The 17,294-nt window shown below is 43.4% G+C and overlaps 1 protein-coding gene across 2 annotated transcripts in view; it reads left to right on the forward strand.

The window, feature by feature from the left end:
- UCHL3 (ubiquitin C-terminal hydrolase L3) overlaps positions 10,225-17,294 on the forward strand; it is a 56,764-nt gene continuing 49,694 nt past the window's right edge. The window contains exons 1-2 of one of the 2 annotated variants that reach the window (XM_021065167.1): positions 10,225-10,362; positions 10,477-10,488. In XM_021065167.1, the coding sequence (XP_020920826.1) occupies positions 10,321-10,362; positions 10,477-10,488 (54 nt within the window). In that variant the 5' untranslated portion in view covers positions 10,225-10,320. 2 annotated transcript variants of the gene reach the window in all.

Raw genomic sequence — 17,294 nt, forward strand, 5'->3', positions numbered from 1 at the left:
TGGACTCTTCCTCACCCCCGCCCACAGCGCCCTTTGCGCAAGCGCCAATTTCTGGCTGCGCAGACTCGTGCTTAGTAGGTACTGCTCGCCAAATTTGAAAGCTGCGGGACCACCACTTAGTCTTCCCTCTGGAAGTTTGTCCTGCAAGGGAGATGCCTGTGGACCTATAGTTTCATGATTAGGTTGCATCACTCGGATTCACTTCACTGGTAGGGTGGGTGTGCTTCTTCGCGGCCGCGCCAGCCCTCAACCTGACTGCAGCAGAACCCATCCGGTCTTCCTACTTTCCTCCTATTCATCTCAAAATCATTCTATAGAGTATCCAAAGCGATTTTCCCTCAGCTTTTTCTTTTGAAAAACTTAATTTTTTTCAGAAAAGTTGCAAAAAAGAGTATGTGAACACCCGTATACCCTGCATCTAGATGCACCGACATTTTTACACATCTACTTTAACTCTAGCTGCATACACAATAATGATGACACATCATCCCTAAGTACTTGAGCACGTATCTTCTGAGAACAAGGGCATTCTGCTGCATAATCTCAATACAACCATCACACTCAGAAAAGTTAATATTGATAAAATGCTATTATTTAACACATGGGCCAAATTCAAATTTCCTTGTAACAATATTCTTTTTTGAGGGCCGCACCCGCAGCATATGGAGATTCCCAGGCTAGGGGTCAAATTGGAGCTACAGCTGCCAGCCTGCACCACAGCCACAGGAACACAGGATCCGAGCCACGTCTGCAACCTACACCACAGCTCATGGCAATGCCGGGTCCTTAACCCACTGAGCGAGGCCAGAGACCGAACCCACAACCTCATGGTTCCTAGTCAGATTCATTTCCGCTGTGCCACGACGGGAACTCCTTAATAATATTCTTTAAAAATGTTCCCTGCCCTAGTCACGACCAGATTCAAATCAAAAACCACTTGTTAAATTTAGTTACAGTGCCTCAATCTTCAATCTAGAACTACGCTGGTAAAATGTCAGGGCCCCATTGTTTCCCCATCGGGAGGAGAATCTGCTTTCAAGTTGCTAGCTGACTCAATTCTATACAGTTCACATTTCCTTGCTGGCTTTTGGATGGAGGTTCTCAGTTTCTGGACATAATCTGCATTCCTTGACTTGCGGCCCCCATCCAACATCCTCAAAGCCATTAATGCCAGGTCATGTCCTCCACACTTTGAATCACTCTGCCTCTCCTTCTGCATAAGCTCTCCTCTGTTTTCTTTCACCACTCAAGTTTGAGAAGATTCCCTGTTTAGATGGGGCATACCCAGGTAATCCAGGAAGAAACCTAAATTACATACGCAGAGCAGTATCTAAATTACTGTTTGATCGAATAAGGGGGATAATAATTTTGAGGGGATAGGCATCTTTTTTTCTCCTTAGGGCCGCACCCACAGCATATGAAAGTTCCCAGGCTAGGGGTCAAATCGGAGCTGCAGCTAGCTGCCTGCCTACACCGTAGCCACAGCAATGCCAGAACTGAGCTTGCAGCTTCGATCTACACCACAGCTCACGGCAACGCCAGATCCCTGACCCACTTAGTGAGGCCAGGGACTGAACCCCCGTCTTCATGGGTACTAGTCAGATTCGTTTCTCCTGCGCCACAACGGGAATTCCCAGGGGCATCTTTTACTATTCTGTTCACCACAAACACTTTTATAGGATTGATGGAGAATTACAATAGTTAATGTGTGTAAAGTCCCTAGAACTGTGCTTGGAACGTAGCACTCAGAATCTATGCCAAAAAGTAGCCATTGACTCAAGATTACTGGATCTGGTTAAAATATTAGGTAGCTTGGAAACATACTCCCCAAGTGAATCAAATTATTTCCTTCCTATGGAAGTCTGATGGAAAAATAGGACACTGTGGTAACAGCCCTCTGTGTCATTGGCAAAGTCACTAACAGCCAAAGGTGTTAAGTGAGAGAGGTGAAAAAAAATTTGGATGAAAAGATGCTGGGGAAACAAAAGCAAAGATGTCCCTTGAAGTTCCCTGGTGGCTCATTGGGTTAAGGATCCAGTGTTGTCACTGCTATAGGTCTGGTTACTGCTGTGGCATGGGTTCAGTCCCTGGCCCGGGAACTTCCACAGGCTTAAACACATATGCAATACTGTAGTATACTGTACTATATTATCAATGGATGTAATAGGCAGAAAAATGGTCCCCAGTCAACCCCCAAATTCCCAGAATTTGTGAATATTCTATTACACGGCAAGGGGAGAATTAAGAGTTAAGTTTGCTCATCAGTGGACCTAAGGAAATGTTGCTGGATTACCCGGAGATGGCCAGTGTTATCATAGGATCCTAAATATGGAAGATGGTAGTCAACAAGTTAGGAAGAAAGGATATGAGAAAGACTCAGTGGACCGTTGCTGGCTTTGAAGATGGAAAGGGGAGAGCCAAGGAATGCCGAGGTCTTCCAGAAGCTGGAAAAGGAAAAAAAAGGATTTTTCCATAGAGCTTCCAAAAGAAACACAGTCCTACCAACAGCTTGATTTTGGCCCAGTGAGACACATTTCAGACTTCTGACTTTCAGACAGATAGTAATAAATTTGTGCTGTTTTAAGCCAGTAAGTGTGTGGTAACTTTTCCAGCAGCAACAGGCAGCTAGGACGGTGGAGGGTAACATGAAATGCTCGGAGCTTTATAGTCACATAGGCCTGATTCTAAATCCCTCTTTTAGGAGTTCCCACTGTGGTGCAGTTGAAACAAAACCGACTAGCATCCATGAGGACACAGGTTTGATCCCTGGCCTCGCTCAGTGGGTTGGGGATCCGGCGTTGCCCTGAGTTGAGGTATAGGCCTCAGACTCACCGCAGATCCTGTGTTACTGTGGCTGTGGTGTAGATTGGCAGCTGTAGCTCCAATTTGACCCCTAGCCTGGGACGTTCCATATGCCACGCGTGCAGCCCTAAAAAGCAAAAATAAATAAATAAATAAAAATAAAATAGGTAAACCCCTCTTTTGGAGTCCCTTTATGGAGCAGTGGGTTAAGGATCCATCAATGTCACTGCAGCGGTGCAGTGCAGGTAGCAGCGGTGGCTCAGGTTCTATTCTTAGTCTGGGAACTTCCACATGCTGTGTGAGTGTGGCCAAAAAATAAATATGTAAATCCCTCTTTTACCTCTTGGCTGTGTGACTTCAAGAAAGCTAGCTATCTGTAAAAAAGAAACTATTGGGAGTTCCTGCTGTGGTGCAGCAGAAGTGAATCCGACTAGCATCCATGAGGATGCAGGTTCGATTCCTGGCCTTGGGCAGTGAGTGGGTCCAGGATCCAGCATTGCCATGAGTTGTGGCGTAAGTCATAGATGTGGCTTGGATCCCTCGTTGCCATGGCTATGGCTATGGCCGGATGCTACAGCTTTGATTTGACCGCTAGCCTGGGAACTTCCATATGACACAGGTGTGGCACTGAAAAGCTAAAAAAAAAAAAAAAAAAGTGATTAATATTTATTTGTCTCACAAAACTTTACTAAAAGTTCAATGGGATCACATATGTAAAGCACATAGCAAAGTTCCTAGACATGGTAAGTACTCAATAAATACTAGCTCTTGTTATCATCGTCATGATATTCCAGCCTCAGAAGAAGCCTGTAAGTTATCTAGATCACAAATTGCCTTCATGCTAAAGTTGAGACAATGGAGTTCAGGGATGTTAAGCCGTATCACTACCTAATTGGTAAAAACTTCCAACTCTGGTTTTAATTCTTAGGCTGCAATCTCACGTCCCAGCACTCCAGCGGGATGCACATCTCCCAGCGAAGCTGCTGAAATCCTTTTCCAGCTGCCTGTGTACTCCAGGCTATTCAAGAATATGGGTGATTAGGAGTTTCTGTTGTGGCGCAGTGGAAACGAATCCGACTAGGAACCATAAGGTTGTGGGTTCGATCCCTGACTTCGCTCAGTGGGTTAAGGATCTGGCATTCTGTGAACTGTGGTGTAGGTCACACATGCAGCTAGGATCCTATGTTGCTGTGGCTGTGGTGTAGGCCGGCAGCTGTAGCTCCGGTTGGACTCCTAGCCTGGGAACCTCCATAGGCCGTGGGTGCAGCCCTAAAAAGCAAAAAATAAAAAAAAATAAAGAGAATATGGGTGATTTAAGAACATGGGTGTGTCTGTGTGTGTTGTGGTGGTGTTGGTGGGGGGGGGTGATCAGTGGGCAGCAGGAGCAGAACTAGGAAAAAGCATGATCACTAATTTGAGCATCAGAGAAGTTTTAGACCTTAAGCAGAGTATACAGTTGCTTAGATTTGGGGCATACCATTATTTCTGCTCCATTTTATTGATCAGAAGAAGTCACATGTCTCTGCAGTTCCAGGACTCCAGTTCGATTCCCGGCCCAGGCACAGTGTGTCAAAGGATCTGGCATTGCTGCAGCTTCGGCATAGGTCACCACTGCTGCTCCAATCTGATCCTTGGCCCAGGAGCTCCATATGCCCACGGAGTGGCCAACAAAATAAAACAAAACCGAAAAACACATGGCTGAATTCAATGTCAAGGAGTGGGGAAATATACAGTTAATTCTCATTATCAAGTTACCACCCACATATTTAAGGTAAAACAAAGAAAATAAAACAAGCTATATCAGAGACTCAATGACAATGCATTTAGATAGGTTTTACATATTACAATTTGTCACTGTCTCACATTCTTCTTTCGTTTCACTTGGCCAAGTCACACATTTGCCTGAAAACTGCAAGACATAGTTTTTAACCTTAGGCTTACGGGGAACTTAGAGAGAGTCTCATTTTAAAAATGACACCTGGAGTTTCTGTCGTGGCTCAGTGGAAACCAATCTGACCAGCATCCATGAGGACACAGGTTTGATCCCTGGCCTTGCTCAGTGGGTTAAGGATCCAGCATTGCTGTGAGCTGTGCTGTAGGTCACAGATGCGGCTTGGATCTGGCGTTGCTGTGGCTGTGGTGTAGGCCAGTGGCTATGGTTCCGATTCCACCCCTAGCCTGGGAACTTTCATATGCCATGGGTGTGGCCCTAAAAAGAAAAAAAGAGAGAGAGACCTAAATAGGTTAAGTGCAGGCTTATAGGAACATAGCAATATTATGGTAGTCACGATTTCTGATCAGGTGGGGACAATTTTTCATCCGTACCACAGACAGGCCAAATTACGTTAAGTTTTGATATATTCTTAAGTATTGCAAAAAAGGTTATGTTTTAGGATGGTTGTTTGGCAATGCCATGCAGGCTGAAGGCAGATGACAGGGGACTTACACAGACAGCATGAGGACAGCTGGACGTATTCCTATCAAGATAAATAAGACAGAGAATGATGATGGTCGTGTCACATGTCACATGAATGAATTACAGGTGTGTCGAGAAATTGACCCCCTCCCCCCATAGCCTTAGGGAGAGCCAGGCTGTGCTTTGTCCTAGAAGATTTCCTGGGCTGGTTATGTCTGTGATGACAACCTCACTTGATTAAGTCAGGTGTTGTACAAATACCGAATTTCATCAGTTGTTAGATGTGTACTTTTTCTCATTTAACTCCTCAGATATTGCACTGCACGTTGCATCAGATGGCTCCTTAGAGTGCCAGCAAGTGTGACTCTGTTGTTTTTGCAGGTGTGTGTATGAACTTGGTCATAGCTGTTCAGCACTTCGACTGAGTTATGAGTACTGTAGGCTGTATCTGTACTATCTTTAAATGTCATTTGAAATGTCTTTAAAAGGGGGACTATGCTGTGATTTAGCATTACAAAAGGTTCCAAGGAGAGTTCCCTGGTGGCCTCGAAGATTAAGGATTCAATACCTGGCCTGGGAACTTCCACAGGCCATGTGGCAAAAAAAAAAAAAAAAAAAAAAAAAAAAAAATTAGCAGGAATGGAACTAGGCATGGAAAGAGAACAGCAGGTTGTAAACATATCAGTAAAGCAAATATGAGCTACTGGAAAAATGACCATAATTCCCCGTTTTCTTACAAATCAACCAAATTACAATCCCTAAACAGGTGGAGAGAATTGAGTAGGTAAAACAGAAGGGTTTCTTATTTCACTTCAAGTTTGGGGAAATTGCCAGATCCCTCAAAATATAAGAAAGAAGTTTATAAAAATGGCAGAGCAGTTTTTGAGGCTCAAGTACTTTTGTTAAGACATCAAATGTCTGGAATTCCCATTGTGGCCCAGTGGATTAAGAACCCAACATGGTGTCCAAGAGCATGTGGGTTTGATCCTTGGCCTCACTGAGCAGATTAAGGATCTGATATTGCCCCAGGCTGCAGAGTAAGCTGAAGATGTGGCTTGAATCTCGTGTTGCCATGGCTGTGGTGTAGGCCTGCAGCTGAAGTTCAAATTCAAACCCTAGTCCAGCAGCCCGAGAACTTCCATATGCTTAGGTGTGGCCATCCAAAAAAAAAGAAAAAAATATCAATTTGTCAAAAATTTCCTGACATGTTTGAATGAATAGAAGCTGCTGAACTTTCAACAGGTGCTGAAAAAAATGAAACCAAGTTTTGTCATGTAGGAAATAACATTTTTCTGGCAGTACAACTACCCATTTTTATTTGGTTATTAGAATTGGGGGCAGCTGTGATTTGAATTTATGAACATTTTTGAGCCGATATAGCAATTGGTGTTGCTGTGTAAAAATCTTCCCCTACCCCAATTCCTAATGTCATACTACAAGGAAACATTTAGTTAGCTCATGTGTCTTAGGGGTGAGCAATTGGATGGCCAGTGGAGGATGGGCTCAAACTTATTCAGGTCTGGTCTTGGAGCTGGCACAGCATTATTTCTACCCCATGTTATGGACCAAAACAAATCATGTGGCTGAACTCAACATCAGAGTGGGGAAATATACAATTAATTCTCATCATAAAGTTACCATGAACACTGAATGAGTACATACTGAACCACTGCTCCTAGGGGGACTAGGTTAGGTTCCCGTGAGCCTCTGGTTACATCTTCCTCAACAGATCAATGCATTTTTTATGTGTATTTTTGTTTAAAGTCACCACATTTAATATATATTGTTGATTCATTGACACTGTCCCAGGGCTAACAGCACCACAGCTGATGCTTGAATGAACTTACCTAATGTAACTTACCTTATTTTCTCTATAAGGCACATGACAGCCTTCCTGGGCTTAGGAACACCAAGCAGCACATGAGCACAAGGCCTGGGGTCATTTTATACAGTGAAATCACCAGTAAAAGTCACAAAAATGAAAAAAAAAAAAAAAGTGGCACTAAATAGACTGCAGAAAGAACTCTATTTTTTCCCAGGGTAATACCTGAAAAAAGAAGGCTGACATGGCCTTGCTAGACCTCAGCTGGGAACTCAAATTTGTTGCCACTCTGTACATGTCTGTGAATGACTTTGAAAGCACAGGAGGAGTTCCCGTCGTGGCGCAGTGGTTAACGAATCCTAGTGGGTTAACGATCCGGCGTTGCCGTGAGCTGTGGTGTAGGTTGCAGACGCGGCTCGGATCCTGCGTTGCTGTGGTTCTGGCGTAGGCTGGCAGCTACAGCTCTGATTCGACCCCTAGCCTGGGAACCTCCATATGCCGCGGAAGCGGCCCAAGAAATGGCAAAAAAAAAAAAAAAGACCAAAAAAAAAAAATAAAATAAAATTAAAAAAATGAAAGCACAGGAACACTGATTTGGGGGTTACAAATAAACATTACTTACAAGTAGGTAAACGCAGAATCCATAAATAATGAGGATTGATCCTGCTTTGAGCCTTAATGGAAAAAAACTTCAATTTTATATGGCAAATGATATAAAGATTTAAAATATATATATATATATAAATCTCACTTTGCTGGACACCAGAAACTAGCACAGCACTGTAAATCAAATATATTTCAATTAAAAATTTAAAAACCCCACCCCCCAAAAAAACCATGGGGGCCAATAATGTAGAATCTTGGCCTCCTTCCTTGACTTATTGAATCAAAATCTACATTTCAGATTCCCCAGGTATTTGTATGCATATTCAAGTTTAAGAAGTACTGGCCTCATACCATGGTGGGTACATGCATCCCAAAGACTGGAAGTTAAACCCTACAAACATCAGAGGCCTACTCCATTCATAGTTTTTATGGGTCCAAAGATCTGGAGCATAACGGGATAACCTCTCTAAGGTAAGGATAACCTATCGCACCTGCAGTTTCTACTAATAGGTAAGAGGCAGAGCACTTGGCAGGTCTCTTGGCTTTTGGAGGCAGCCACATTTGGGAATACAGCTACAACACATTTATTGGGTGATGGGGTGGCTACCGGTCTCAGGGGGTCTCCCTGAGTGAGAGACTCCCTGCAGCAAGTCCATGCTTGAATACAAGCGCCTTCTGTTTGGCCCTGGGTCTCAGCAGATCCAATGGTTCTAGAGAGCTCCATGCCATGTGGAGCCTAGGCAAGCCCCAACAGGAGAGTCACAGTGCAGGACCTCAGGGTTCTGGAGCAACGCCATTCCTCTGATAGCAATTCGTTTGAAAAACAGCCCCTGGCACATCACTAAGAGCCCTGCTATGAAACTCAAGTGATTACGCAACAATGGCTGCCAATGATATGATGAGCTGGACCAACTCACAGTTGGGTGGGTATAGCAACAATCTATCAGGTAGATAAGGAGAAAGAGCATAGGAAATCCCTTGGAAGTTGAACAGTGGGCAGAAGAATATGAGTGGGAGAGTTGGAAGTTCCCCCAAGAAAGGGAAACAGTATAATTATCTTTGTCTCCTTCCCTCCCCTCATTCTCTCTCTTTGCAGCAGAGCAGTAAGATGCACTCAATCCCAGGTCAAATCTCCGGAGTCATCATTGATAACCGAGCAGAGGGACACCCTTTTTAAACAGGACTTTTTTTTTTTTTTTTTTTTTTTGTCCTTTTTTTGGGCGGCACCCTCACATATTGAAATTCCCAAACTAGGAATCAGAGCTGCAGCTTCCGGCCTACGCCACAGCCACAGCGATGAGAAATCCAAGCCAGGTCTTCGACCTACACTGCAGCTCACAGCAATGCCAGATCCTTAACCCACTAAGGCCAGGGATCAAACCAACATCCTCATGATACTAGTCAGGTTCATTACCACTGAGCCTGGAACTCCAGCAAACAGGATTTCTTTAATCATCTCCAGGGCTACTGCCTTAAATTTCTCATCATTTCACTCTCACAAAATTTCCAGATTATTGACAAATGGTGCTTCTGCATATCTGATTATTCCATTCAGTCTTCAAATATTTACTGAGCATTATGACATATCAGGCACTGGGTTAAGCTGGGGGAAGAAATAAAAAAAGACCTTGCTGCAGACTTCGTGGAATTCCAGTCTGGAGGAGGAGATGAAAATCCTTCAGCGGTTCCCCACTGTTCTCAGGACGAAGCCCAGATGTCTTGACGGATTTGTCCCTTCTTATCTCTCCAGCATCATCTCTAAGCACTGCCCTTCAGCCTTCCAGGCTCTGCCGCCGCAAGGCACACTTTCCCTTCTTCAGAGCCTCTCTATGGGCTAAGTCTTCTCTTTCGAGGACTCCCGCCAGCTGTCCACCTCCTCCAGGAAGCCTTCTGGACATTCCCTTCCCCCTTTAGCTGCTCTTCGCTGTTTCCCCACACCTCATGTTACCACTATTACCACTATCAAACTCGTATCACTTTATCGCGATTCTCCGTTCTTTTGTCCACCTCGTCTTACTTCTCCTGAGCTCAGCTTTGTGTACCCAACACTGAGAACAGCGTCTGATTCATAACAGGTACTTTTTTTGTCAAACGTAACTGTGTAGGTATACAGAAATGTCCTCCACTCTGCAATAGCAGACAAGGCCAACACATCATTTCTGCACCCGGGCAAAAGAGATTCTGAACATGCCGCCGGGGTCCTCTGGCTTTGGGGCTTAGGAATAGGCAGCGCCCTGGTCCCTCCCTCGATGTCTAGGACTCAGCGGCGCGCCCTCTAGCGCCTCCGGCTGTCGCTGCAGGGAAGGGAGGGCGCCGGCCAGCACGCGGTCCCAGACCCACGCTTGGCGCATGCGTGGCACGGGAGCGCTCTGTTTAGCTCGGAAGAGTCCAAGCATGAGAGGAGCGGGGAGTGGATTCCAGAGTCTTTTCCATTCTGCAATAGGAAGTTGGATCCTATTCTATTCCTCTCCGATCTTATCTTACCTTCAAGTCGAAAACTAGACTTGTGGTTCTGCAGGGAACGAGAAAGGAGCTAGAGTGTTGTTAAACTTTTTTTCGTCTCTCGACCCCCCTCCCGGGAGGCGCAGGGTTGGACGGTTCCAGGTCAGGGCGCGCGGGGGCGGAAGCCGCGGCCACGGCTGTCAGAGCAGGAGAGGGGCCGGGCGGAGCGGCCATGGAGGGTCAGCGCTGGCTGCCGCTGGAGGCCAATCCCGAGGTGAGCAGGCTAAGATCTCGGCCTGAGGCCGTGGGCAGGAGCGGAGGAGACTGGGTTGCCGCAGCCAGTCCCGGGCAATTTGTCGCTAAATCATGTTCTCTGTTTCGTTTTCAGGTCACCAACCAGGTGAGTGAGGTGTCTTGTCGCTCGGGACCTGGGAGCCCTCCCTGGCTGCGTACACCCCTGCCCTCCTCAGGAGTCTGAGATTTAACTCTGTGAGGGCCCCTCTTGCTCTGTCTCCAGCGGGCGTGCCTTTTTAAGGCCGCCTTCCTCCCACCTGGGTCCTGGGGATGCTCCCAGCTGCTTCAGCCCCTCCTCTGGTCCCATTCCCCGGTCATCATATTTACTGGGATTTGGGGGTCAGAGGTTTGAGAGACGTTCACCCTCTATTCCTATTCCTCCTCGTTTTGCCTCCTGGTAGTGCCATATGCATAGTTGTCCCACCCCTTTACCTTCTAGGTGACTAATTTGCCTACAGTACCTGACTCCAAGCTTTGTAAACTCGCCCACCCAGTCCTTGTAATTTGCCTGCACCATGAAATCATCTTCTCTTGCCCCATCAAGTCACTTCTCTTCCCCGCCACGCCCCTTTTCTCTTCCTGTCTCTTAAAATTGGAATCTAGTTTTTATACCATAGGCAGGCTCAGTTCCTACCTATGTCATCCTTTGTCACCTGCAGCCCTTTAAGTTCCTTTGGGTATTGGAGATTCAGGATGGGGCGGGAAGAGGGACCATCTCCCAGACACCCGGCTAAAAGGGCTATAAGTGCTACTAGGTATAAACTTTTTATTTGTGCAGAGGTATTTGTTTTATCCTGTTTTTCGTTCTCAACAGCTGGTATACTTTTTACTGCTCTGTTCATTTATCATGGGATATACTACCCCTCCCCCCATCTTCCTTCTCATCACAAAGGAATAATTATTCATCGTGTACCTCATTGGTCTTGGTTTTAAAAACTTGTAGAAAATTCCATATGTAAAGAAAGTAGGTAGAAATGCTTTATCTTAATGTCGGCAAACCCTTTTTTTTCATTCAGGTTTATTATATGCTTTTGAAATGATTATTCCCTCTTGTCTTTTTAGTAATCTAGATAGGTACAAAGCTTGGAACCTAGCATATGTCTTCTATGTTATTATTAAAATGTCATTTCCTATCATTAATTTTCTTTCTTTTTTTTTACTCCCTTTGATGTTTGCTGTTCATGTTTTTCCTAAAACATTTTTTACACCTTGTAAAGAAAAACTTCAGACCGAAGAAGTCAGTATTTGCAATTATGATTTAGTGCCATAGGAAAGAAGCGTATTTCTCTTAGACCTAATCCTCAAATTTTTTTATACCTTCAGTGAAAATCAATTTACCATATATCTGAATTCTGTTCTGTTCCACGATCTATGTGTTTGTTTTGATTACTGTAGTTTTATACTAAGTCTTGATTTTTTTTTTCTTTTTTTTGGGTCTTTTTGCCTTTTCTAGGGCCACTCCCATGGCACATGGAGGTTCCAGGCTAGGGGTCTAATCAGAGCTGTAGCCGCTGGCCTATGCGCCAGAGCCACAGCAACACAGGATCCAAGCTGCATCTGCAACCTACACCACAGCTCAGGGCAATGCCGAATCCTTAACCCACTGAGCAAGGCCAGGGATCGAACCCGAAACCTCATGGTTCCTAGTCGGATTCGTTAATCACTGAACCACGACGGGAACTCCAAGTCTTGATTTTATTTTATTTTATTTTTATTTTTTTTCACATTTATTTGTGTCCATGATGCTTGAAGATTCTAGAGGGGAGTCTCTACCTGGGTGGTTCATACAAGTAGGTGGTATTTTCTTTTGTCTTTTTTTTTTTTTTTTTGTCTTTTTTTGCTATTTCTCGGGCCGCTCCCTCGGCATATGGAGGTTCCCAGGCTAGGGGTCCAATCGGAGCTGTAGCCACTGGCCCAGGCCAGAGCCACAGCAACGTGGGATCTGAGCCGCATCTGCAACCTACACCACAGCTCATGGCAACGCCGGATGGTTAACCCACTGAGCAAGGGCAGGTACCGAGCCCGCAACCTCATGGTTCCTAGTCGGATTCGTTAACCACTGCGCCACGACGGGAACTCCCCAAGTCTTGATTTTAAATAGTAATAATCCTCAAACATCATTCCCTTTCAAAGACATTTAGGCTATTTTAGTTTTTTGCTTTTTCATATAAATTTTATTTATTTTTTTGGTCTTTTTGTAGGGCCACACCTGTGGCATATGGAGGTTCCCAGGCTAGGGGTCTAATCAGAGCTGTAGCTGCCAGCCTATGCCACAGCCATAGCAACCACCATCTGAGCTGCTTATGCGACCTACACCATAGCTCACGGCAACACCAGATCCTTAATCCACTGATCGAGGCCAGGGATCGAACCTGCAACTTCATGGTTCCTAGTCGGATTTGTTTCCGCTGTGCCATGTTGGGAACTCCTCATATAAATTTTAAAATCAGCTTGTCAGCTTATACCAGAGATTCTGCTGTAATATTGATGGTGAGTGTTGACCTGGGTCTATAGATATATTTTGGGGAAAATTAACATTTTAAAAGTATTGATTCTTGCAATCTATCATAAAGGTAGTACATCTCATCATTTACTTGGGTCTTTGATTTCTTTCAATGCTGGTCGTGTTTTAAAATGTTGATCTTGTACATTTTTTGGCTTTATACCTAAGTATAGTGATTTTTGGTGCTAGTGTAAATGACAATGTTTTAAAATTTCAGTTTCTAGCTGTCCATTTCTATATATAGAAGTATAACTTATTTTTACACGTTAACTTTGTATCCTGTTACTGAGCTAAATTCGCTTATTCTAGTGGCTTTTTTTGGTAGATGCTTTGGGATTTTTTATGTAGACAATCATGTTCTCTGTGAATAGACTATTTTACTTCTCCCCTTTCAGCCTATATGTTCTTATTGCACTGGGACCTTAATACAGAATTGAGCGGGATAGACAGAGGACATCCTTGTCTTGTTCCAGAACTTAGAAGGAAAGCATATGATCTTTCATCATTAGATATGTTAGTTGTAGAGTTTTGGTAGATTTTTTTTTAATCAGGTTAAAGACGTTCCCTTCTTTTCCAAGTTTGCTGAGAATTTTTAATCACAAATCAGTGTTGAATTTTCTTCAGTGACTTTTCTGCATCTCTTGAGATGGTCATTTAAAGAAAAAGTGATGTCAACCATAAATGTAGAAGAAGAGAGCGCATCCTAAGTCATATTATGGCCAGCATTACCAGACAAGCCATAATAAGAAAGACTGCAGACTAATATCCCTTTTGAACATAGATGTAAAAAATCCTCAACAAAATACTTGCAAAGAGAATGCAGCAATATCTAAAAAGGATAGTACATCATGACTAAGAGCAGTTTATCCTGGTATTGCAAAGCTGGTGTGTTGTTCAAAGGTCAGTCCATGTAATTTACTGCATAAACAGGCTGAAAAACACAACTGTTTTTTAGATCATACTGTTATTTATTTGAATAAGGTGTAAGCTTATATAATTGGAAACTTACATTCTGTGATTCAGCTGCTCTTGGACTTTGTTCCTAAGAAATGTTGCTAGACTATAAAACGCGTTCACTTATTCGTATCAACTAAATAATATTTGGGGGGCACCTTTTGGAGTGCCACATATCTGAGTAGAAGCTGGTTATATTTGGTGATGAAAAAATTTAGGTTTTTCTGCTTTTCAATCCAGTGGGAAGGTAGGCAGTAAACATGTAAGTGAACACATAGTTAGCATTTGCTTTAAGTGCAGTGGAGAAAATTAATGGTGCAATGATGAAGACCATGAGGGAAAACCTACTAAATTGAACGGTGACAGGAGGCCATTCTGAGGTGTCAGAAACAGAAAATATATTATTAGTATACGATTGTACTCTATTTCCGGCAAGCTTTGGTGTGGCTAAGTTTTTTTTTTTAATTTATTTATTAAAGAAGTAATGTGCTTTACTAAAAGGACAAGTATCTAAGAAGAGATTAGTTTAACCAAAGTTTTTACACATAATTCTTTTTTTTTTTTTTTGCTTTTTAGGGCCACTCCTGCAGCATATGGAAGTTCCCAGGCTAGGGGTGTAATCGGAACTACAGCTGCCGGCCTACACTACAGCCACAGCAACACCGGGTCTGAGCCTCCTCTGTGATCTACAGCACAGCTCACGGCAATGCCGGATCCTTAACGGGCTGATCAAGGCCAGGGATCAAACCTGTGCCCTCATGGATTCGGGTTTGTTAACTGCTGACCCACAAAGGGAACTCCCTACACTTGCTTCTTTATTCTCTTTTTGTTAGTGACAGAACTGAGAAGAGAAATTTAATTAACTCACTTAGAATTTGGAAAATTAATAAATTAAGCCACAGATTAATCTTAACAACAGTCTGAATCTCTACCTTCTCTTTTTTTGTCTTTTTAGGGCTGCACGTGCGGCATGTGAAGTTCCCAGGATAGGGTCTAATCGGAGCTTTGGCTGCCAGCCTGTACCACAGCCGCAGCAATGTGGGATCCAACCCGTGTCTGTGACCCACACCACAGGGCAACGCCAGATCCTTAACCCACTGAGCGAGGCCAGGGATTGAGCCCACATCCTCATGGATACTAGTCAGGTTCGTTACCACTGAGCCATGCTGGGAACTCCCTCTACCTTTTCTTATTTCCTCAATTTAATGGAATCATAGGCCTTTAACTTATCTTGATTTCTGTTACCATTTGGTAATTACATGTGTTATTACTGTACTCAGTATGAGCAAATACTGTTTAATGTTCTAATGATGCCTAGTTTGTATAAGAATGACTAACACATGTCTAGTATATGGAGATCATTATTAACGGTTAGATGATAAAACTAGTAAGCATATGTCTGAGTGGATGTGGTAAATAGTGATTTCTTTTGTTGGTTAACATACTGTCAGTCCCTTCTAAGGATATTTTGTCTTACTGTACATAGGACTGACTTTGAATAAAATCAGTTAAATGATAGAAAAACATTATCCAAAAAATTTAAGCTCTATTTTACTTATAAATGCATATAAGGGGGATAATAGGAGCTTGAGGCTGATGGAAAGTTACAGATAATTAAATATTAGGAATTATAACTTTTTTTTTTTAGTGCTGTACCTGTGGCATATGGAGGGTCCCAGACTAGGGGTCGAATCAGAGCTGCCAGTGCCGGCCTAGGCCACAGCCACAGCATTGCCAGAACTGAGTCACACCTGTGACCTACACCACAGCTTGCAGCAATGCCAGATCCTTTATCCCCTGAGCGAGGCCAGGGACTGAACCTGTATTGTCATGGATACTAGTCAGCTTCATTACCACTGAGCCACAACGGGAGCTCCCTATAACCTTTTTTCCAAAAGAGCATTTTTCGATATGAGCAATCATAGCATTTCTTTATATGACCATACTAGATTTCATCTTGATAATGGTTTGTGATATGAGTATTGCACAGCCACATTATATAATTTTAAATATTGTAGTGTTGTAGGACCACTGGTTTTTGATATGGAAATTCCCTAAGAATATTCCTAATTAGATTTTATTGAAGAGGCACAATATTTTCTGGCATAACGTATAATGTCCAAAGGAAAAGAAATTTATTTTACCATAACTGTTGAATTTAGCTTAGCTGCTCAAGTGTTGGGAAAAGAATTAGAAGTCATCCGATGGACTCTTGCTATAGAGAAACATCTGTCAGTTTGTGTTTCTCAGCTTGGGAAAAACACCCGCCTCAGCCTGTCCTCCTCTGGTTCCTATCTCCTCTCTGTTTCCCCGCTTTGTCAATTTTCCACAAAGAATTGTCCGTAGATGCTCTTGCTCCTCTCTCCCTCCTCCCTTCCTTTCTTCCTTCCTTCCTTCCATTCATCCTCCCTTCTTTTCTTCCTGTTTTTTTTTTTGTTTGTTTGTTTTTTTGCTTTTTAAGGCTGTACCTGCGACATATGGAGGTTCCCAGGCTAGGGGTTGAATTGAAGCTATAGCAGCTGGTCTACACCACAGCCACAGCAACATGGGATCCAAGCTGCGTCTGCAACCTACACTGCAGCTCACAGCAATGCCCGATCCCTAACCAAGTGAGCGAGGCCAGGAATCAAATCCACATCCTCATGGATCTTAGTTGGATTGGTTTCCACTGCACTTCAATAGGAACTCCTCTTGTTGCTTTCTTATCTGCAGGTTTTTTTTTTTTTTTTCTTCTGTATTCTGTCCTATCTAGTTTGCTTCTGTCCTTACCATTTCATAATAACTACTTTTGTCAAGTTTAATCACCACTTTGGCAGATGCAGCATTCACTTTTCTGTCCCATATTTCTTGACCTCTTGGCAGCATTTGGTAGAGTAGTCCACTCCATCCCTCTGAACACATTATCATTTCTGGGCTTCTGCGATGATTCTGATTTTCCTCCTATCTCTCTGACTGGAGTTTTGCCAATTTCTTCCAATTTTTAAGGAATTCCTCAGAGTTTTGCCCTAGACTGCTAATCTTTTCTATGTATGTTCTCTCCCTACTGATGTTTTCTGTTGTATAGCATTAACACTGTCAGTTGTCACATATATGATTCTGTGTTTCTTCAAGTCCTGACTTCTCTACGAAATTGGAAACTCATATATTCAGCTACCTCTTTGATATCTCCTTTTGGCTGTTTTTTAGATACCTCAAATTTAACTTGGCTGAAAAAGAAATCTGGATTTACATCCTCTCATCTCCTCCAAATCCACTTCCCCAGTCTTTTAAGGGTACCACCATGTATCCAGTGCCCAAGTTGGCGTCATTGATTCCTCTTCAAAAATATGCTGATTTGGAGAGGCCATCCTTATACTGATTTCATTTCTTGGGTTTGAATCTCTGCTCTGAAACCTTGGGCAGGTACCTAACCTCATTGTACCTCCATTTCTTAGTTTCTCATAACCTCTCCTAAT

Source organism: Sus scrofa, chromosome 11, assembly GCF_000003025.6.
Source record: "Sus scrofa isolate TJ Tabasco breed Duroc chromosome 11, Sscrofa11.1, whole genome shotgun sequence".
Taxonomy (NCBI): domain Eukaryota; kingdom Metazoa; phylum Chordata; class Mammalia; order Artiodactyla; family Suidae; genus Sus; species Sus scrofa.